The sequence below is a fragment of the Sus scrofa genome, chromosome 10 (assembly GCF_000003025.6).
Source record: "Sus scrofa isolate TJ Tabasco breed Duroc chromosome 10, Sscrofa11.1, whole genome shotgun sequence".
Taxonomy (NCBI): Eukaryota; Metazoa; Chordata; class Mammalia; order Artiodactyla; family Suidae; genus Sus; species Sus scrofa.
In genome coordinates, this window is record NC_010452.4 from 7807610 (window position 1) to 7831164 (window position 23555).

The 23555-nt window shown below is 37.3% G+C and overlaps 1 protein-coding gene across 6 annotated transcripts in view; it reads left to right on the plus strand.

Moving 5' to 3' along the window:
* SPATA17 (spermatogenesis associated 17) overlaps window positions 1–23555 on the plus strand; it is a 323445-nt gene that overhangs the window by 10162 nt on the left and 289728 nt on the right. For 4 of the 6 annotated variants that reach the window (XR_002336103.1, XR_002336102.1, XM_021063977.1 and 1 more), the window contains 2 exon segments: window positions 17129–17218; window positions 20550–20631. Coding sequence is in view for 2 of the 6 variants with exons in the window: in XM_021063977.1 (XP_020919636.1) it covers window positions 17129–17218; window positions 20550–20631 (172 nt within the window). In the remaining 4 variants the exon portion in view is untranslated. 6 annotated transcript variants of the gene reach the window in all.

Consider the following 23555-nt stretch of genomic DNA (forward strand, 5'->3'; position numbering starts at 1 on the left):
CACATTTTCTATATTGTTATGCTTTCCTGTATGGTTGTCCTTCAGTTATTCAGAAGACATGAATTATTCAGAAACATGTTGAAATTTGCAACTGTAATTGTAAATTTACCTATTTCTCTTTTTAGTTTTGTCAGGCTTTGCTTCATGTATTTTGAATCTTTGTTATTAGGCATATGCATATTATTATGCATATTAGGCATAGGCATGGTATTAAGCATAAAAATGTTCATTTATCGAGCAGATGTAATAAAATTATATTTGCTCAATAAACTAACATTTTTGTCATTATAAGATGGTGTCTTTATGCATGATAATTTCCATTATTCTGTCTACTTTAAATATTAAGGATATGTTTCAAACTATGAAAAGTATTTGAAAAAATTAAAATCATATTGGATGTGATTCTTGTGTGTGTATACAATCTCAAACTTATGTAAAACTTACAATGCAGTATTGACAGACTTCTTTCAAAAACCGTATAGAGGTCGGTTGCAGTCTGACTGCCCAATGCCTTCCGAATTCTTTTTCCGAATAGAGACATTCTCTGTTTTACTACAATTCAACTGTCAAAGGCAAGAAATTAACATTGGTGTGTTTCTATCATCTCATCTTCCGACTCCAGTCAAACTTTGCCAAGTGGTCCAATAACATTATTCATAGCAAAAGGATCTTTTTGTTTTTTCTCTAGTTATCTTTAATATGGAACATTTTCTCAGTTTTTCTTCAATTTTCATGACCTTGACACCTTAGATGGTCACGGATCAATTAGTTTGTGGAATTTTCCTCCATCTAGGATTGTCTGATTTTTTTGTACTATTAGATGCAGGTTATGTGTCTGAGTCAGAAATATCACAGAAATGATGCCCTGAACTTCTCAGTGCCTCCATCCTGCTAGGTATGGCATGATTTTGCTTTGTCCAGTTACTGGTGGAGTTCTTCTGGCTGTCATTTTCCACTAGGATGTTCTTTTTTCCTTTGTGACTAATAGGTATTTTTTAAAAGCAGATCATTAGAAACTATGTATGTATCCTGCTCCTCATCTAACTTTCAATTTATTTTCTTACTTACGTTCTATGGACCCATATGTTCCTATTTTAATTAGTGGATTAAAATCCATTAGTCTTATTATTTATTTTCATGCTAGCATTGTACCAGATTTGTCCAGTGGGAGCCACTGAAGCTTCCTTCTGTATCCTGATCATGGTAATACTTTCTTATTTTCTGACACACAAAATTCCAGTCTAACCTTTTACTTTTCCTGTCCCAGCCCTGGAGTTATCCTTTTCTTCAAGGACGTCATCTTTCTTTTAGTGGAAGCCTGTGTCTTTGGGTGTTACTGTTCTCTGGCCCTCTCAAGTGGACAGAACTAGAAAATGTGTGTATGTATGCATTCGCACATGGCTTGCATCGATTATCTATCTACCTGTCTGCCTGTCTGTCTGCCGATCTATCTACCTATCTATTCTTCCATTCATCCATGTATATATTGAAATCCATGAGTTACATTGACAACTCTATTTCAAATCTAGTGCTGCAGGGTTCATTCTAATATTTTTCCCTTTTCTAACAGCGAGAAACCTGGCTCTCTTTCTTTTCAATATATTCACTTATTTGACCAGTCTCCCTGTATGTAACCAAACTCCTAGCTCTGTAACTGCGATTCCTTTTAGGGATACCGCTTTTCACCCAGTGTGGGATCTGCCTCTCTATGCTGACCTGACAGTTCCCAGCCAACTTGGATACCTTTTTTTTTTTTTTTTTTTTTTTGGATGACTCTTGGGCTCTGATTCCCTGTGCTGGCTGTGTTCCTATGTATACCCTTTTATCAACCTTTCTCCACACCCTAAAGCCAGGCTTCTTCTCCATGGGCATACTCTCCTTACTCTGACTGGACATCCTACCCCAGGCTATCCCCCCATTTGGATGCCCATCATAGGCTCTGATACCCATGCTGAGCCATGGGGTCTGCCCCATCCCCCAGTCTTGACTTTCCTTGCCTACCGCTGATATCTTTAGGACGCAGTTGTTTAGGAAAAGCAAATGAAGAGAAGTGAGAAGGAAGATGAAGAAAGTAAAAATAAAATATTTTAAGAGTGCACCAACAGCATACATCTACATGACAGACTATGGCATTTCCTACTTTATGATCTAATACTTAGATGTTTGCAATCCACGACTCATTGGGTTGTGAGGTAATAATGATGAGGACTATTAGTGAAAGAGAATGTGTCTTCTACCTTCTAATATGTTGTATTTCTCATCATCAGGTAGTTATTAACCTCTTATTAGTGACATGGCTGATAATCAGAACACAAAGTATAAATTAGTGTAATTTCTGCCTTTAAGGAGCTTGAAATCCTTAAGATCTAATAGTGAAATTATATGGAAAAAATAATCATTTAACACATCAGTGTATCTTAGAGCACAAGACATAATATTGGAAATTTATTCCTAATATCTAAAATAGCTACAAGTTACATGATAATGAGAAGGAAAAGAGTACTGGGGTTTTAATCTAATATTTATTCAGTAGCTAAGGTCAGACTAAGCACAGTATGTTGATGTGTAAAATGAATATTTTTTGCATATGATTGGAAAAATACTTAACCACACATTTTTTCATTTTTTATTTATTGTCAGTTATTTTCTGGCCACTAATGATACATATGAGTATAGTGTTATCCAGGGTTATACTACTTATTTCTAGTTGATGATTAAGTGACTGGAAACTTCCAGCTTTTTCTTCAATGTTTTATTACATTCCTGGTAATACTTTTGGTTTTTCATCATTATTAATTCATTTAGTATTCATTGTGATAATACTGATCATAATAAATTTATTTCAAATTCATGTAGATGTCATATTTTATTCACTGCTATAGGATATTCATTGTAATTTGAAACTAATTAATATACCATTAAAATAAAGTGTTACCCACATTTTTCATTTTAAACATAAAATGTCTAATAGTTCATGACATATTGTATTGAGCATTCGGCATCCCTGTGGTAACCCAAGTATCTGTAAATTTCATTTTTAAGCAGTTAAAAAAAAATGGGCAACTGAGAAAATGTGTATAGAAGTCAAATTTAGCACATAAGTTTAAAACTTAGAAAGTTAACGACTGGTTTTTTAAGAACGTTTCCTTTTAATCTGATTTAATGTATGGTTCTTATTAGTGTAATATGTATGCTTTTATTTAGGTAACTGTTACAGAAATCAAAGATTGTTAATACCTCCAGAAGGAAATTATTTATTCTTCCGCTTGATGAGGTATTATATGTTAGCACTGTTAGAAGAGTTAAAACTCATAAATGGAAGGGATCATTTCCTTGCTACTTCCACGGTTCTGAGGACAATTTTAAGCAAAGGGATAAGCTCAGACTAATGCATTATTTGAAAAGGAGTAGTAGGTGTATCTGTCTACACTGTATCTTTTCTCTCTACTTTGCAGAGGTAGCTAGCTGTTGATTGTTGGTGATGGAGGGGAAAAAAATGTTTTCAGTAATTTAAATAGAGTACAGGTGACCCTTGAACACCATGGACTTGAACTGCCCAGATCCACCTGTACTCAGATTTTTTTCAACAAACACATTCCGATGCAATCTCCAGTTTACTGAATCTGTGGATGTGGAATCACGGACAGGGAGGGTGAAAAATTACATATGGATTTTTCACTCCCTAAGGTGTTGGCTTCTTTCACACCCACATGGTTCAAGTGTTAACTGTGTACTTAAAACTGAAAAGCAGGAGTTCCCATCATGGCACAGTGGAAACGAATCCGACAAGGAACCATGAGGTTTCCGGTTTGATCCCTGGCCTCGTTCAGTGGGTTAAGGATCTGATATTGCCGTGAGCTGTGGCGTAGGTCGCGGACGTGGTTTGGATCTCGTGTTGCTGGGGCTGTGATGTAGGCTGGCAGCTGTAGCTCCGATTCGACCCCTAGCCTGGGAACCTCCATATGCCCCAGGTGTAGCTCTAAAAAGCAAAAAATAAATAAATAAATAAATAAATAAATAAAACTGGAAAGCAGATCTGCTATAATCATACTAAATAGTAATGATAAAAAGGGTTAAATAACCACAAGAAGTTGTTTTATTCAATTATCATGAATTTGACCCTACATCAGGCATTTTGAATGAAATTTTTCTTTCCCTCTTTACATTCTATCTTCTTTGAATTGTGTGCTCTACTAGATATTGTATTGCTTTAGCTTTTCTATTTTGCCCTAAATGTCATTTTATATCCTGCATCTTATATCTTATTATTGGCTGGAATAAGATGTTTAAAGAAAAATGAGATATTCCTCTAACCCTGCAACCCTTTCAAACGGTGGCCTTGTTTTCAAGGCATTTGACACTGCTTAATTATGTTCTTCCTTCCTGATACTGTTAACTTCTATGGCACTGCAAAATACTTGTCTCTTATACCTGGGTCTTTTTCCCCCTGCTTATTTAACATCTTGTATTGTTAATCTTTTTGAACCAGAGACTGCTAAACTTTAGAGATGTGTGGTGCTGGGGCCACAGTTATGATATTCAGGAATCTAATTCATCTTAATATTAAACACAAAATTCTGAAAACCAGTTAAGAAAGAACCTTGCCTTCTGCCTTGGCTTCAGCTGTTACTTATCATATCTTCCTGTTTTCCTTTCTTCCATCCTTCCACAGACATCAGTTTAGCTCCTCCTATTTATCAAACACTTTAGTACATATTTGGATATAGATATGAATAAAAGGTGAACCTAAGTCTCAAGAAGATAAATTTTATAATTAGTTTATAGAAGAAATTTCAGAATACTATAAGGATATGTCTTTCTGAAAGTCGTGGTAGCAAAAGTCATTTCAAGAAGAGGGAGTAGTTTTGTGATAGTCTGAGGTCACAGGAGCACATGGCCTATTCTTAGAACTATAGCCATAGAACGTCTCTATCAGAAGTGGAAACGAATCTGACTAGGAACCATGAGGTTGTGGGTTCAATCCCTGGCCTCGCTCAGTGGGTTAAGGATCCGGCGTTACCATGAGCTGCGGTGTAGGTCACAGACGCGGCCCGGATCTGTTATTGCTGTGGCTCTGGTGTAGGCCAGAGGCTACAGCTCTGATTAGACCCCTAGCCTGGGAACCTCCATATGCCGTGGGTGCAGCCCTAAAAAGACCAAAAAAAAAAAAAAAAAAAGTGGTAGAAGAAAACATGAGGGATTAACTGTGAGTCCGAGCTGGAATGACTGACATCCTAAGGGCTTCAGGCTATTCAGAAGACCTGGGGTATTTTGTGGAGTTGCCATGAAAGGGTTTTAGGAAAAAATTTGACTTGATTACATTTATGTTTTAGAAAGACCATTCGAACCAATAGGCTGAAAAATGGAATACAATGGAAGAAGACTAGTGTGTAGGAAATAATTCTTTCATAATTAATTAATCTTAAAAAGGTGAAGATTAATGCAGAGAATTGCTTTGCTGTAGATAATATCACCAAGGAGAAATGGCTTGCAGAATGAAGAGCTATTCTAAGAAAAGAAGAATAGAGGCTGGATATGTGTGGAGGAGGGATGAGAGGAGTTACTTTAGATATGTTGAATTTGAGGTAACTGTCAGTATCCCAGAACAGATGTTAAGATGTTTTAGGTAAACAAATCTGGAGAGCTGCCTATCCTTTTTGAACCCACTCAAATGCTGCTTTTGATTCCCATCTTTCCTTACTCATTATTTCCTTAAAAAAATCTCTTTTCTTCTGAATTTTCTAGATCTTACTTCTCACATGGTGTTTTACTTTTCACATACTTTTATTTGCTATTGCTGTTATTTTTCAGTTTTGTTAGTTTGTAATCTTATGCCTGAATGCACAGAATATGTCATATATGCATCTTGGGTTCTAATATTGTGCTAAAAGTGATATCAACATCATGGCAGTGCAAGTTTTTTCTTTTAACTTTTTTTCTCTCTACTTTGATTTAAAACTAATCAAACATCCACAATCAGAAAACAAACAAAAAGACAACAACAACAACAACAAAACAGCAGGCACCTCTGCACAGGATACTAGGATACCTGCAATATCCATCCAGACCTGAAAGTGGATGGATTGGGCTGCAAAGGAGGTGGCAAAGCAAGAGAAGTGGCATCAGATCCAGTGGCAACAGAGGTGGATGTCAGAAAAGGTGAAGGCCAATCTTTTAGTGAGTTGGCACAATCTTTCATGAAGAGGAGGTGGAAGATGAAGTTAGTGAATGGGGGTTTACCAGCCACATGTGTTGCAACCAGAGGGACCACTTGCTCTTTCTCTCAGGACACTCAGTGACTAAAGGAGGGAAAGGCAAATAGGCGTACCACAAAAACTGAAGGAAAGCATATTTTTTCTGCCCCAGAAGGCCAGAGGACTGCCTATGGGCCTTTGGGATGCCTCCCTACCTGCTGCCTCCCATCCCCCAATTAAGGATCACTCTCCTGAGCTATGGGCACACTCAAAGCCCCAAAGTACACATCTCTCTGGACTCCATCCACCACTGCCCTTTGCTTTATTTTTTATATGGATTCCCAAACTTAGGAGTGAGTTATCTCCAGGGAAAGGAACCAGAAACTTGTGTTTATAGCACCACCTTCTGGAAAACAAAATGAAGACTCCTAATTACCAATCTGTTGAATCGTTAGAATCAGAACAAACAACGAGCTGCCAAAATAACAAATGCATTTGCTACTTCAAATGCAGCAACACAGATACTTTCCATCAGATACCATGAACAGTTACAGTCATGTGGTATTACAAAAAGAAAATGAAAAATTTCCAGCACCCGAATGCAGAGTCATGGAATATTATGATCTAAATAATAAATATTTGAAATATATGGTATGAGGAATTCAGTGAGCTATAATAAAACTCAGGCAATACAATAGACAACAGTAAAGTGAAGTGGACTTCAATACCACACTATTAGCAATGGATAGATTGTCCAGGTCAAAAATCAATAAGACAAGATTGGACTTAAACAACATTTTACAAGAAATGAACTTGTTAGATATATAAAGAATACTCTATCCAACAGCAGTAGAATACGCATTCTTCTCAAGTGCACATGGAACATTTTCCAGGATAGGTCATATGATAGGCCACAAAACAAGGCTTAGCAAATTTAAAAGATGGAAGTCATCTATCATATCATGTATCTTCTCTGAACACAGTGGTATGGAGCTAAAAATCAACAGCAAGGGGAGAGTGAGAAGATCCACAAATATGTGAAAACTAAAACAGTACACCTCAAGACAACCATTGGGTCAAAAAAGGAATCAAGTGAGAAATAAAAAATTAAAACAAATGAAAATTAAAACTCAACATGTCAAATATGGTGGGATGCAACAAACGCAGTTCTGAGAGGCAAATTTATAGTATTAAGTGATATATTAAGAAATCACCTCTAGGAGTTCCTGTCATGGCTCCGAGGTTAACAAACCCAACTAGTATCCATGAGGATGTGGGTCCAATCCCTGGCTTCGCTCAGTGGGTTAAGGATCTGGTGTTGCTGTGAGCTATGGTGTAGGTCACTGATGCAGCTGGGATCTGGCACCGCAATGGCTGTGACGTAGGCTGGCAGCTACAGCTCCAATTCAACCACTAGCCTGGGAATTTCCATATGCCATGGATGCAGCCCTAAAAAGACAAAAAAAAGAAAAGAAAGAAATCACCTCTAATAAATAACCTAACTTTACACTTCAAGGAACTAGAAGAACAAATTAAGCCCAAAATTAGCAGAAAAAAAGGAGATAGCAAGGATCTGAATTGAAATAAATGAAATAGAGAACACAAACACAATACAAAGTATCAATAAAATTAAGAGCTGGTTCTTCAAAAAGATAAGCAAATTTGACAAACTTTTAGTTAGACTAAGACAAAAAGAGAATACTCATTGAAATTATAAATGAAAGACTATGTTACAACTGATGCTACAGGGATACATAGAATCATAAGAGACTACTCTTGAACAATTGTATGCCAAAATATTAAATAATCTAGAAGAAACGAATATATTTTAGAAGGAAAAAACCTGCAAAGATTGAATCAATAAGAAAGAAAAAATCTGAAGAGACCAATAACATGTGAAGATACTGAATCAGTAATTTAAAAACTTCCAACACAAAAAACTTCATGAACAAATAGTTTCACTCAAGAATTCTACCTAACATGTAAATAAGAGTGAACAGTCTTCCTCAAACTCTTCCAAAATATTGAGGAGGAGGGAATACTTCCAAACTCATTCTATGAAGTTAGGTATTATTTTGGTACCAAGACCACATAATGATATCACAAGAAAAGAAAATTGTATACCAGTATCTTTTTTCTTTCTTTCTTTTTTTTGGGGGTGGGGGTGAGGACCACATCTGTGGCATATATAAGTTCCCTGGCTAAGAGTTGATTCAGAGCTGCAACTGCTACTCTATGCCACAAACACAGCAATGCCAGATCCAAGCCAAATCAGTGAACTACAATGCAGTTCACAGCAACACCAGATCCTTAATCCACTGAGTGGGGCCAGGGATTGAACCCACATCCTCATGAATACTAGTTGGGTTCATTACTGATGAGCCACAATGGGAACTCCTAGATGATTATTTTTCAATTGATATGCCTTGATGAATATAGATACAAAAATTCTCAACAGAATATTAGCAAACCAAATTCAAAAATACATTTAAACTATTGTACACCATGACCAAGTAGAATTTATCTCTAGGATGCAAGGATTGTCAATATATGCAAATATATAAATCTATCATCAATAAAATGCAGATAAAAATCACATGATCATCTTGATAGATGCAGAAAAAGCATTTGACAGAAACAATATCCTTTTTTTTTGGTCTTTTTGCCATTTCTTGGGCCGCTCCCACGGTATATGGAGCTTCCCAGGCTAGGGGTCTACTAGCAGCCACAGCAAGTAGCTGTGGATCCAAGCCTCATCTGCAACCTACACCACAGCTCACGGCAACGCCGGACCCTTAACCCACTGAGCAAGGCCAGGGATCAAACCCGCAACCTCATGGTTCCTAGTTGGATTCATTAACCCCTGAGCCACGATGTAAACTCCGATAATATCTTTTCATGATAAAAATCCTTAAGAGCCAGAGTATAAAAGCAACATACATCAACATAATATAGATGATATATGACAGACCCAGCTAACATAATACTCAATGTAGAGAAATTGAAAGCATTTCCTCTAAGATTAAGAATAAGGAAATGATGCCCATTCTCATTACTCTTATTCCATATTGTACTGGAAGTTCTAAATAAAGTATTAGGCAAGACAAAGAAAAAAAATTCAAATTGGAAAGAAGGAAGTAAAAGTGTCATTGTTTGTTGATCTTACATATAGAAAATCCCAAATAATTGGTCAAGAATTGTTGGAATTAATCAACAATTTCAGTAATGTGGCAGGATTCTAAATCAACATGGAGAAATCAATTGCATTCCTATGCAATAATGATGAAGCTTCTGAAAAAGAAATAAAATGATCCCATTTACACTAGAATCAAAATAACATATTGAGGAATAAATGTAATCAAGGAAGTAAAAATCTATACAATGAAAACTACAATACTTTGCTAAAATGAAATGAAGAAGGCACAAACGAATGGAAAGGCATCCCACATCTATGGATTGGAAGAATTAATATAGTTAAAATGTCCATATAACTCCCAAACAACCTACAGATTCAATGCAATCTCCACCAAAATACCAGAAATGGAAGAAACAATGCTAAAGTTTATGTGGAACCACAAAATCCCCTGAATAGCCAAAATAATACTGAGAAAAAAGAACAGAGCTGGAGGTATCACACGTCTGAATTTCAAACATATTAAAAAGCCACAGTAATAAAAGCAGTATGGTTTTGGCACAAAAGTAGACACATCAATCAATGGAACAGAACAGAGCTCAGAATTAAATCTAGTGTATATAGTCAAATAATATTTGACAAGGGAGCCAAAAATATTCAATGGGGAAAAAATAGTCTCTTCAACAAATAGTAGTGGGGAAAAAAAGGAGAAACACATGTATAACAATTAAATTGGACCTCATTTCCCATCACTCACAAAAATTAACTCAAAATGGATTGAAGAGTTAAGTATAAGGGCTGATACCATAAAAATGAAGAAAACATGAGGGGAAAGCTCATCAGTATTTGTCTTGGCAATAATCTTTGAGCATGATGCTAAAAGGACAGACAACAAAAGAAACAACAACAACAACAACAACAAATGCAACTACATCAAACCTAAAAGCTTCTGCACAGCCAAAGAAACAGTTAACAAAATGAAAGACAACCTACAGAAGTGAAGGAAATTTTCATAAACCATATATCAGATAAGGGCTTAATATCCAAAATATATAAAGAACTATTTCAACACAATAACAGAAAAGCAAACAGTCCAATTAAAAAATGGTCAGAAGAGGATTTCTTGTTGTGGCTCAGCGGGTTAAGAACCTGAATAATATCCATGAGGGTGTGGGTTTGATCCCTAGACTCAATCATTGCGTTAAGGATCTGGAGCTGCTTTAAGGTGCAGCATAGGTCACAGATGTGGCTTGGATCTGGCGATGCTGTGGCTGTGGCAAAAGCCAACAGCTGTAGTTCCCATTCAACCCCTAGCCTGGGAACTTACATATGCTGCAGATGTGGCCCTAAAAAGAAAAAAATAATAGGCAGAAGAACTAAATAGTCATGCCTCTAGAAGACATTGAAATGGCCAACAGACACATGAAAAAATGCTCCATGTTACTAATCATTAGAAATGCATATAAAAACCACTAAGGTATATCATCTCCTATCTGTGAAAATGGCTCTCATCCAAAAGACCAGAGGCAACAGGTGATGTCAAGGATGTGGCGAAAGAGAACCATTATACATTGTCGATGTGAATGTAAACAATAGGAAGTCGTCTCAAAAAATTAAAACTAGGTCTCCAATATGATCAGTGATCCAGCCATTCCACTTCAGGGTATATACCCAAAAGAAATGACTACAGGATTTTGACAGGATGAACTCCCATGTTTATTTCAGCATTACCTATAATAGCCAATGTGTGGGAACAATCCTAATGCCCATAAATGGGTGAATGGATAAAAAGATGTAGTATAAATACACAGGGAATATTACTCAGTTATAAAAAGGAGTCTCTTCCCATTTGTGACAACATGGATGGGCCCTGAGCATATTATGCAAGTAAGATAAGTCAGACAGACAAGTACTGTATTAATACACATCACTTATATGTGGAATCTAAAAATATTAAACCTATGAAAAACAGAGGGTAAATGGTAGTTCCCACAGGAGGGGTGGCTAAGAATGATGGTGTTTAAGGGTACAAACTTGCAATGAATAGTAAACAAGCCATACAGATCTAATGCATATAAGAAAAGTAGACAGTAATATGGTACTATAATTATGTAATGTGATAAATATTGCTATACCAGCAATACTATTACAGTATTATACGTAACAATATACAAAGGTGTTTAAACTTAACACATTGTTACACATCAAATGTATTCAATAATAAATAAATAAATGCCATGCCAGCACATAGTTTATATATAGTACATATTTTTGAATTAATGAATAAAATTACATGGATACCCATTATCATGTAATAATTATCATTATCATTTATTGAGAGCATATTATTTACCAGTCTTCCAGTTTTTATGGTATGCCAACAAACATACCTATACTGTATTATTATTGGAATTATAGAAGAAACTGAATTTTAAATTTAAAAACTTGCTTAAGATAACCTGACCAGTAAGTGGCATAGTTAGGATTTCAGCTAAGCTCTTTCTGCAAAACTAAAGTGCTGGCCTCTGTCTTAACATTTTTAACTAGGTTAGGCCGTGGTTCATATTTTATTAAATGGCCAAATTCCTTAAAGTGTAATACCTAGAGAAGTCTAATAATCCCCTTAAATTTGAAAACATGTTCATCCTTTTCTAAATAATTGTATTAGTTTATTTCGCCACAAACTAAAAAAAAAAAACTTCAATTACAAAAGTACTAAGCAGCTCCCATAAAATAATTAGCCAAATTCAAAATAATAAAGTAAATTTCTCCTTTCAAATTTTATTCCCTAAAGGTAACGACTTTTAGTAATAGCTTTATTTGTACAAAGCAAATTTTTTCTGTGTACATTGACATATACATATATTAAATTTGTTTTGTAAATATTGTATCATATCATATTGTACTGTATCTTATTCTTTTCACATCACAACATGTTGTACCTATGTCAAGACATATCGATCCACTTAATTTTTTTGTAATGACAAAATAATGTTCCATATTATGGATATACTACAGTCTGTCTGCTGCTTATTTAGGTTGTTTCTTTATTTTAATAGTACAATGATACATCATAAAAAATAAATTCTTGGATCATCCTGGGTGTATTTTGTACTCTTTTTTTGAAAAAAAATTATGAATGAATTTTTATTAAAGGCACGTCAATGCCATTTGTTAGTTTCTTCAATGTATTATGTTTTTCAATGTACATTTTTACCAAAATATCTATAATAACTTTGTACGTAAAGTAATACTTCTCTTTTACATTGCCTTGCAGAAGAAGCAAATTCACCTATAGTGCAAAAGTAGCATTAATCATTTAATTATTGAGAACAAAATTCTAAATGTGCTTATCTTTTTTGGAACAGTGATGGCATTGACAGTAAAATTTAATACTGGTAACCATTTGTCAATCCCTACCTTCACTTTTTGACTAAAGGAACTTGCTTTCTGAAATTTTGAGGACCTTGTTTGTTTCAATGTAACTTTTCCTGCAATACACATTGGCACTCATAGGATGGTTAGTTATAGGTCTCAAAAGTGAAAATATACTTGGAACCCAGGTCAGGGGCTTTTAAAAGTGTAAATTCTATACCATATGATCCAGCAGTCCCACTCCTGGGCCTGTGTTCAGACAAAACTTTCATTCAAAAAAAAAAAAAATACATGCACCCCTGTGTTTATTATAGCACTATTCACAATGGTCAAGATATGGAAACAGCCCAAATGTCCATTGATTAAGAAGATGTGGTATAATATACACAATGAAATACTACTCAGCCATGAAAAAGGACAAAAATAATGCCATTTGCAGCAACATGGATGGAACTAGAAATTCTCATACTAAGTGAAGTAAGTCAGAAAGAGAAAGACAAATACCGTATGATATCACTAATACGTGGAATCTAAAATATGGCACAGATGATGCTATCTGCAAAACAAACAGATCATGGACAAGAGAGCAGACTTGAGTTTGCCTAGAAGGAGAGGGGAGAGAAGAGGATGGAAAAGGAGTTTGGGGTGAGTGAATGCAGACTATTGCATTTGCAGCAGCCAATTAATGGGGTCCTACTGTATAGCACAGGGAATTGTGTGCAGTCTCTTGGGTCGGAACATGATGCAAAATGGTATTAAAAAAAAGAATGTGTGTATAGGTATGGCTGGGTCACTTTGCTGTGCTGCAGAAATTAAAGGAAATTTGTAAATCAAATACCCTTTAAAAAAATTTTTTTAAATAAAAGTGTAATTGTTTGCATTTTCTGTCTTGTAAATTGTCCGTATTTGCTATTTTTCATTTGGGTTGTTTGAGTTTTTTAAAGTTTCTTTTCTTCAATATAGTGACAACAACACAAGGCCTTTGGATTTCTCATTTATGGAATTTCCAGTGTACGAAGACATGACAGGTCTTGGAAATTTATTCCAAGCCTGTCCTGAAATTTGTGCTTCTTTATTCCCGTTATAGTTTTACCGTGTGTGTGTGTGTAGTGAAATTCCTGAAGTGTTTTGAGTTTTCCACTTTATAAATGAAAGTTTTCTATGTGTAATCAAAGACCAAATTGTTTCCTTCTGGCTGTGTGTATTGAGTGCCCGTTGCACTGCATTCGGAGTACTTTGTATAGTGAGAAATTGGGGGATTTCCTATCGATACTGGTGTTTTTCCACATCTTCATTGTTTAGTTTCTCTTATTGTTGTAATGACCTACAGGCATTTTTCCTCTTGCTTTTTTTTTTTTTTTTTTTTTTTTTTTTTGCTTTTTCTGTCCTTTTCCTTCCTCGCTTCTGTCCTCATCCTTCCCCTCTCCTCCTTTAGGGGACAAGAAGGTTAGTAATGCCGCCTCCAGCGTGAGGCCACCTAGAATCAAATCTCATTTCTGACCCACACGCATCCGTGGCTTTGGGTGTGTTCCTCTACCTCCCTCGGCCCCAGGATCTGCCTCTGTCAAGTGGGTGTATTTATCTACTTCACAGAGGTATCCGCAGGATGAGACATGAGTTAAGTCGGGGGAGGTAAGATGCTAGGAACAGTGCTGGCCCATGAAGAATTATTTTAAGATGTGATTATTCGTTTCTCTTTCAATAGATTCTTTCAGATACCTACCTGCCTTTGCCCCGTGTTCACCTCAGGGTTCCAGTTGCTAAGAGCACACGGGCCCCCGTTGGGTCCTCAGCAGCTCTGTCATCCTCAAACACAGAGAGACCCAGCTGTGGCCGATGCAGTGAGGGAAGCTGGCCAGCGGCAGTCTTCACAGGGGTAAATGGTCCAGTGGTCCTGACACAAGTCGAGGGTTGGGAATAGCATCCACTATCCCTCTGGAACCACGGGGGAGGCCGCCTGGGAGAAAAAGTCAATGACTGCCTTTTGGATCTTAAATTGTAGTGGAAAGACCCTCCTTAAGCACGTCCGGATGATTGCGTTGCGGGTGATGCAGAGCTCTGAGCCCCGCAGAGCCTCACGTTTCAAGGAAGGCTCCTCGGAGGAGGAGACCTGAAGCCCTTCTCTGTCCTGCTTGGAGTATAATCATTGGAGGCAACAATGGTTTACACACATCTCTGCTCGTTTGCATGTGCAGAGCAAACAGGCAGCAATGACGAAAGTTTCTTTTCTTCTACTCCTAACTTAGAGCGTCCTCACCCGCTGAATTATTTCCAGCAAATTTTATTGCACCAGGCAGTAATCTTCTGCGTTATCTGGTAAAGTGAGTGATTTTATTCTCTTGTGTTCTTTTTAAGTTTGTTCTTCACTGCCACTGCACCTGGTGCGGTCTTTCCAGTTTGTGTGATTTCTCACCATTTCTTTTTTTGTCTTTTTGTCCTTTCTAGGGCCGCACGTGCAGCATATGGAGGTTCCAAGGCGAGGGGTCTAATCGGAGCTATAGCCGCCGTCCTGTGCCACAGCCACAGCAACGCTGGATCCGACCCACACCACAGCCCATGGCAACACCAGCTCTTTAACCCACTGAGCGAGGCCGGGGATCGAACCCGAAACCTCATGGTTACTAGTAGGGTTTGTTAACCACTGAACCATGACGGGAACTCCTCCTCACCGTTTCTTTTCTCACATCTGAGTTACTGACTTGATGCATAATTTTTATTCCTCCTTTTGCTTTTGTGGGTCCTTTTGAGTCAGGCTTTCTAGGTAACTCTCTTTCCTGCTTATCTAGTGAAATAATCCTTCTACTTGTTTCTTCAGCTATTTGACACTGAGAGTTTAATTGCTAATCCTATTTTCGTCTCAGCCAACTTCCTATTATCTTTGAAGTATTTTTTTATTCTGTTTTTTGTTCTAATTATTTGATTTTAATGAAATCTACATATTTAACATACAATGGAAATTAAAAAAAAAAAAACCACTAGCCTGTCCAAGAAAACATGGTTCTTGAGGGAATTTTTTAAAAGGTAAAAAATAAGTGACTAACAATACGTCAGAAAGAGAAAGACGAATACCATATGATATCACTTATATCTGGAATCTAATGTACAGCACAAATGAACCTTTTCACATAAAAGAAAATCCTGGAGTTGGAGAACAGACTTGTGGTTGCCAAGGGGGGAGGGAGGGATTGGGACGGATGGGGAACTTGGGGTTAATAGAAGCAGACTCTTGCCTTTGGAAAGGATAGGCAATGAGATCCAGCTCCATAGCGCTGGGAACTATGTCTGGGCACATGTGATGGAGCGTGATAATGTGAGAAAAAAGAATCTATGCATGTCATTGGGTCACCATGCTGTACAGCAGAATGTTGATAGAACACTATAAACCAGCTACATAAAATAAACAAATAGAAAATTTAAAAAAATTCTTTATTCATTCAACAAATCTAAAGTGCTAATTTTGTGCCAACCAGCATTCTAGGAGAGAAACTACTCTGTGGTCCACAGTAACTGCAGTTATACAGTATCACTTTATCAAATGGGGAAGGGGAGGGAGAATTGTAATGACTGATAAAATTAAGATGTAACTGTTTCTTGACTAAACCTTTTCTTCCTATTAATCTGTAAAATCTAAAGACTAATTTTTTTTTTTTTTTAAGGGTCACACCTGTGGCATATGGAAACTGCCAGGCTAGGAATCTAGTCGGAGCTGTAGCTGGCCTACACCACAGCCACAGCAATGCTGGATCCAAGCCACTTCTTTGACCTACATCACACTTCATGTCACTACCGGGTCCTTAACCCACTGAGCGGGGCAAGGAATCAAACCCACAACCTCATAGACACTAGTTGGTTCATTACTGCTGAGCCATATCGGGAACTCCTAAAGACTGAAATTTTATCTCTGTAAGGCCTGTGGCCCTGCCCCCTCCCTCCTTTAACTGATACGGACCTTCTAAGAACTCTATCTAGAAAAGGCAAAGTGATGGATTCATTATTCTTTAGAGGCAATTCATTTAACTGATGCAGTGAGTGAAATATGCAAGCATTTAAATCTTGCATGATATGTGTTGTGGCATTTAAACAGTGAATTCAAATAATTATGTTTTAAAAATAATCACAAAATAGCACATTGCTTTGTAAATTTCCTTACAAAAACCACTGGCAAATTAATTAGTTGCAAATAGGTGATTATAAAAATTAAAAGAGTAAAGCTGTTGAAAGCATATGGCCTCTTAGAGAAAGGTTAATTTTTAAAACATATCATGATTTCTGGAATACTTTCTTTATTTAGCATTTTAATTTTATTTAAAATGACATTTGAGTTATAATTATCATTTTGGAAGAAATTAAAATTAAGTTTAACGGGTTGATTTGCTTTAGAATCAAATTAGTCATTAATGAAATGGTTTAAAATTTTTCTCTTTAGTGTTGTCGATGTATTTCGAAAAAAGGAGAATGATGCAGCGGTTAAAATCCAGAGCTGGTTTCGAGGATGTCGAGTTCGAGCATATATCAGGTATATTGATTTTGTCATGGAAACCTCAGATACATCATAAAAATATACTCCTTATGAAATGTAATTTATTCATACAGTTCTCATTGCAAATAATTTTTTATTTTACCTGTAATGAAGTTAATAAATTATATGATGTCCTTTAAAGTTATAACTCTTTTTGGTCATCTTTTCTTACGTATCTAGAAACTAAATGATATTGACTGTATCTCTTTTAAAAATTCTCAGTGTCATAAATATACTCAATCTGATTATTTGCTTCAAGTTCCATAAAATGTGACAAAATGATTGGACTTGTATTTTATAGCAATGAATTCATTGACTGGTAAGAAAGAAAAACAAAACAAAAAAGAAGCCATTCCAGTCCTCTCCAACTGTTGGTAAACAAAGGCAAATGGTACCCAGAGGACATCATTCTGATTACAAAGAGATTGAAGTCTATCCCCTATCTTAACTGTTTCTACTTTTTCTTCAGTGTTCAAACTTCCTTCACTCTCTCACCAATTCTGAAATATATTGCCCTGGATAAGGTGGAGGAATAATATAACGAGTCCATAACAACTCAGATGGTGAGCTAGGGATTATACTGTATACTTCCTTACATTAACTAGTAGGAGTCAGACTTTCAAATAAAAGTGTGAAGAAGAGGTTTCTTTTTTGGCCACTCTACCAAATAGGAACACGGCAGCAGCTAAGACCGCAGTGATGTTGGTTGGGATAGACTGAGTAATAGAAGTATGAAAAAGGGAAGTGTTTCTTGACCTCGAGAATTATTTCAAAGTACTTATTATAGTGATTCATATCAATAGTATCTTGTTTGTTTCTGAACATGTCACTATGTTTTCTGGTCTTTTAAAATATTATTTCAATATTTCATTGTATTCTTTTTAAATTTTACTTTTTATTTATTAATTTTTAAGTAATTTATAATACTAGTTTCAATATTAGTTTCATACTGATTCAAACTTTGTATAGATTATACTCCATTTAAGTTATAAAACATTGGCTATATTCCCTGTGCTGTACAATATGACCTTGTTATTTATTTTATATGTAGTAGTACCTCTGACCCCTACCCCTATCTATTTCCTCCCTCTTCCCTCTTCCCTCTCCCTAGTGGTAACTACTAGTTCATTCTCTTTGTCTGTGAGTCTGTTTCTCTTTTTATTGTATTCACTCGTTTGTTTTATTTTTTATATCACATGTAAGTGATAACATGTAGTATTAGGCTTTATCTTTCTGACTCTTAAACCATCCTTGCATCCCTGGGATAAATCCCACTTGATTATGATATATGACCCTTTTAATGTGTTTTTGGAGTGAGTTTGCTAATACTTTGTGAGGACATTTTGATCCATGTTCATCAGTGATACTGGCCTGTAATTTTCTTTTGTTGTGATATCCTTGTCTGGTTTTGGTATCATGGTGATCTTGGCCTTAGAGAATGAGTTTGGAAGTGTTCCTTCCTCTGTAATTTTTTGAAAGCGTTTGAGAAAGAGAGATGTTAACTCTTCTCTAAATGTTTTGGAGAATTCACCTGTAAAGCCATCTGGTCCTGGACTTTTGTTTGTTGGGAGTTTTTTATTTTATTACTGATTCAATATCATTACTGGTAATTAGTCTGTTCATACTTGATATTTCTTTTTGGTTTAGTCTTGGGAGAGTGTCCATTTATAGAAATTTGTCCATTCCTTCTAGACTGTCCATTTTATTGGCATATAATTGGCTGTCTTCAAGCAGCCTATCGGTTGTTGGATGAGACAGGGTCCCTGCCAGTTAGTTGTTTGACCTGAAAGTCTCAGCACTGGTGCCTATAGGCTGGTGGGCAGGATCAGGCTGGGTTCTGAGACTATAAACTAAAGAGAAGCATCTGGAATGGCGTTTGCCAGCACCAGTATCCGTGTGGCAGAACAAGACCCCCAGAATGACTGCCACCAGGTCTGTGTCCCCAAGGTGTGCCCCAGTTGCCCTCTGCTTCTAGGAGAGGCTCTCCAAGTTCAGCAGGTGGGTCTGACTAAGGCTCCTTCCAAATGACTGCTTCTGCCCAGAGCACGTGAGATTTTGCGTACCCCCTTCAATAGTGAAGACTCTATCTCCCGAGGCCTCTTGCTTTCGCAAAAGTAACCTCTTTGCCTTCAAAGCACACATTCCGGGCTTGTCTTCCTGGTTGAAGAACCCCAGGTTGGGGAGCCCCGTGTGGAGCTCAGATCCCTTGATTCTTGGGTAGAACCTCTGCAATTATAATTATTCTCCTGTTTTGGGGTCACCCACCCAGCTGTAATGGTCTTGACTGAATTGCGATTCTGCTCCCCCTTCCTATCTCATTGTGGTTCCTTCTTTATTTAGTTGTTGAGGATCTTTTCGAGTAGGTTCTAGTCTTTTTCTGTCATAGTTATTCTGTAAATGGTTTTAATTTTGGTGTGCTTGTGGGAAGAGGTGAACTCAGGGCCTTTCTACTCTGTCATCTTGGGAATTCCCTCCTGTTTTGTAGTCTTTTTGTTTGTTTGTTTGTTTGTCTTTTTTAGGGCTGCACATGCAGCATATGGAGGTTCCCAGGCTAGGGGTCCAATTGGAGCTACAGCTGCTGGCCTATACCACAGCCACAGCAATGCAGGATCCAAGCCGCATCTGCAACCTACCCCGCAGCTCATGGCAACGCCGGATCCTCAACCCACTGAGCGAGGCCAGGGATTGAACCCGCAACCTCATGGTTCCTAGTCGGATTCGTTTCCCTGTGCCATGATGGGAACTGCTCCTGTTTTATAGTCTTAACATTCAAAAGTATTTTAGAGAATTAGTATTAGAGAGTAATTAAAATTTTAGAGATGTTTAGTCATAAGCCCTAAAGAAATACTGCATAATTATCCATGACATTTTTCTACTTCTAGGAATAATTAATTCTATCACAGAGAGGTAATGTGTATTCTTTAAAAGTACACATAGGAGTTCCAGTTGTTGGCTCAATGGAAACAAATCTGACTAGCACCCATGAGGACGCAGGTTCGATCCCTGGCCTGGTTCGTTGGGTTAAGGATCCAGTATTGCCATTAGCTGTGGTGTAGTTAGCTGTGGTGTAAGTCACCACAGATGTGGCTCAGATCCCATGTTGCTGTGGCTGTGTTGTAGGCCGGCAGCTACAGCTCCAATTCGACCCCTAGCCTGGGAACCTCCATATTGCCGTGGATGCAGCTCTAAAAAGACCAAAAAAAAAAAAAAATACACATAAACTCAGCTTTGAATTTGACTTCTTGAATTGTAGAAAGGTATATTCTAAGCAAAAATTGAAAATATATCATTGTTTCAATGAAAGCATACTAATAAGCGTATTTTTCAGGTACTTACACAGAGCAGCAACAGTTATTCAAAAACGATGGAGAGGTTACTTAGGCAGACAACATTATCAACTAATTGTGAAGGTAAATATTAAAAATTAATATATGTTAGCATTTGAATTATAGCATTTGTTGTAACTTATTTACCTAAGTCACATTTACATGTAATTCTGGAGTTATTGGTAATATTTATTATATAAAACAAAATTGGGTTTAATCTTTAGAATGAGACTTCTTCTGAGAAGCCTTATCCTGATCCTTCTGTGGAGAACTGATAACTAATTTCTTTGTGCCCAAACTATATCAGATATTTTAATTACGTTAAAGTACCTTTCACTTTATGCATTTGTATGTACTTCTTTCTTTTCTTTCTTTTTTTTTTTTTAGGGCTGCACCCAGCATATGGAAGTTCCCAGGCCAGGGTCAAATCAGAGCTGCAGCCACCAGCCCACACCATAGCCACAGCCACGCCAGATCCAGGTGTATCTGCAACCTACACCACAGGTCACAGCAATGCTGAATCCTTAACCCACTGAGCAAACCAGGGAGCCAACTCGCATCTTCATGGATACTGGTCAGGTTGGTTGCCATGGAGCCACAATGGGAACTCCCTATATGTACTTATTTCTTGAAGATACTCTCTGTTTTCTAGATTGAGCTCTTTCAGAGGTGAGCACTGTAGCTTGTTCTTTTTTGACCACCAGCATTTAGACTCATACCTGGCCCACTGCACGTTCAGTAATCATTGGTTGAAGTGCCCTAAATTAATTCCACAAGATAAAAATATGAGGCAACTGCTCTCTGTGCTATTTAGAATTACCTGTGATTGACTCTTGGGATTTTTTTTTTAAGATTTGCCTTAATAAATGCAGCATAACACAATCATCTGTATCCACTGATAGACCTGCAGAAGTATGGGATAATGTACCATCTTATACTTCAGTTATGAGATTTAGGAAATTAAAAAAATCATTTTTTGACACAAAATAAGGAGGTTTCTGATCATTCATCACTAATTTTTGGATTTGTTACTACTTTCTACTATAACAGTTTAAATGTGTTCTTCATTTATTCTTTATTAGTGGCGTCTAAGTATAGACTAATTTTAGTTCCGATTATTCCTCTGTTTTGGTTTGGTTCTTTTTCTTCACTGTTAGATTGAGGTTATGCATTTTTAGCAGAAATATATCTCAGGACATCATGTCAAGAACCATATGATGTCAATTTGTCCCATGGTAATTAATGCTAAGTTTGATCATTTAAAGTGGTGTCTCACACTCTGTAAACTTACTGCTTTTATCTTAGGAGGCAATGTTTCAAGATTGGCTATACATCTTCTACCTCATCAGACTTTTTCATACTAGGTTTAGCATCCAATGATGGTTCTTACTGCAATCAATTATTTTACATTTGTCAAATAGTGATCTCAACTCCACCATTTCTCCCTTTACTTGTTAGCATTTTAGTGTAAGGGCTTTTTTTCCTCTACATTTATTTATTTATTTATATCAGTTTAGCCTGGTGATTTCCTCTTTTATTTAGTGGGTTACAGTAAACTGCTCTCACTCACTGCTTTGGTGCTCAGATCACCCCAGATTTGGCCAGCAGGAGCTCCTTCACGCCAGTTTTTAATAAAATCGGATTACTTAAACAAGATGATCAAAAATTAAAGTTTCCTGGAGTTCCTGTTGTGGCGCAGTGGCTAATGAATCTGACTAGGAAGCATTCGGTTGCTGGTTTGATTCCTGGCCTCGCTCAGTGGGTTAAGGATCCAGCATTGCCATGAGCTGTGGCTGAGATCTGGCATCACTGTGGCTGTGGTGTAGGCGGCAGCTGCAGCTCTGATTCAATTTCAAAAAAATTAAAGTTCCCAGTGTGGCTTAGCAGTAATGAACCCAACTAGTACTCACGAGGACGAGAGCTCAATCCCTGACCTGGATCTGGTTCAATCCTTGGTTAAGGATCCAGTGTTGGCTTGGATACTGCATTGCTGTGGCTGTGGTGTAGGCTGGCAGCTGCAGCTCTGATTCAGCCCCTAGCCTGGAATTTCCATATGCCGCAGGTGCAGCCCTAAAATAAAAGACAAAAAAAAAAAAATGGTATTTTGTGTGAGGTAACGAGCATCTTTTGCTGCACTGTTCATTATTATTCTTTAGTGGTTGGAGACTATGGTTGTGTAGAGAAGGCCGTAGAGCATCCATATGTCTGTGGTCCATGAACATTCCTGACTTGGCTTTCACTGCTGCTGTTTCTACTCACAAGCCACTGGTTGGGTGGTTATGAACCATCGATACCTCCTTTTAATCAGACATATAAAAGTGTATACATTTCAATGACTGTTGTCAAAACTTCAACTTTGGAATCAATATTTATTCTCATAATGTTGGGGTTGCTGAAAAAATATCATCGAATTTTTGTGATCCTTCCCCAGACAGGCAAATTAAATCAGTGGTTCTCAGATCATGCCCTGGTGGCTCAGATGACAACAGAGGCCACACGGAATTAGACCAAGCAGTTTCCTCATCTTCCAAAATACCTGCCCTATGTGTACCTGGGTTACACATAGGGCTAAGAGTGTGGCTAAATTTTAGTCAAGGAGGAGTGCTGTTACTAAAGTTTTCAAGTCACTGACTGTACCATTCATTTTATGACCTAACATGTCCTATATGGCATTATTCTTACTGAATATAGCTGTGGTGTGGGTCTCAGGTGCGGCTCGGATCTGGCATGGCTGTGGCTGTGGTGTAGGCAGGCAGCTGCAACTCTGATTCGACTCCTGGCCTGGGAACTTCTATATGCTGTGGGTTCGGCCCGAAAAAGACAGAATAAAATAAAATAACATAAAATCCACCCTCTTCAATGTGACATGTTGGTTTTCGTAGTCTCATGATCACCTCCTACCCAACCTCACTTCTTGCTACACCTGCATAAGGATTCTCCGGACATGTTAGACCACGTCCATGGCCGAGATATTCTGTGTCCTGTGGGGTTTTCGCAAATGCTGTTTT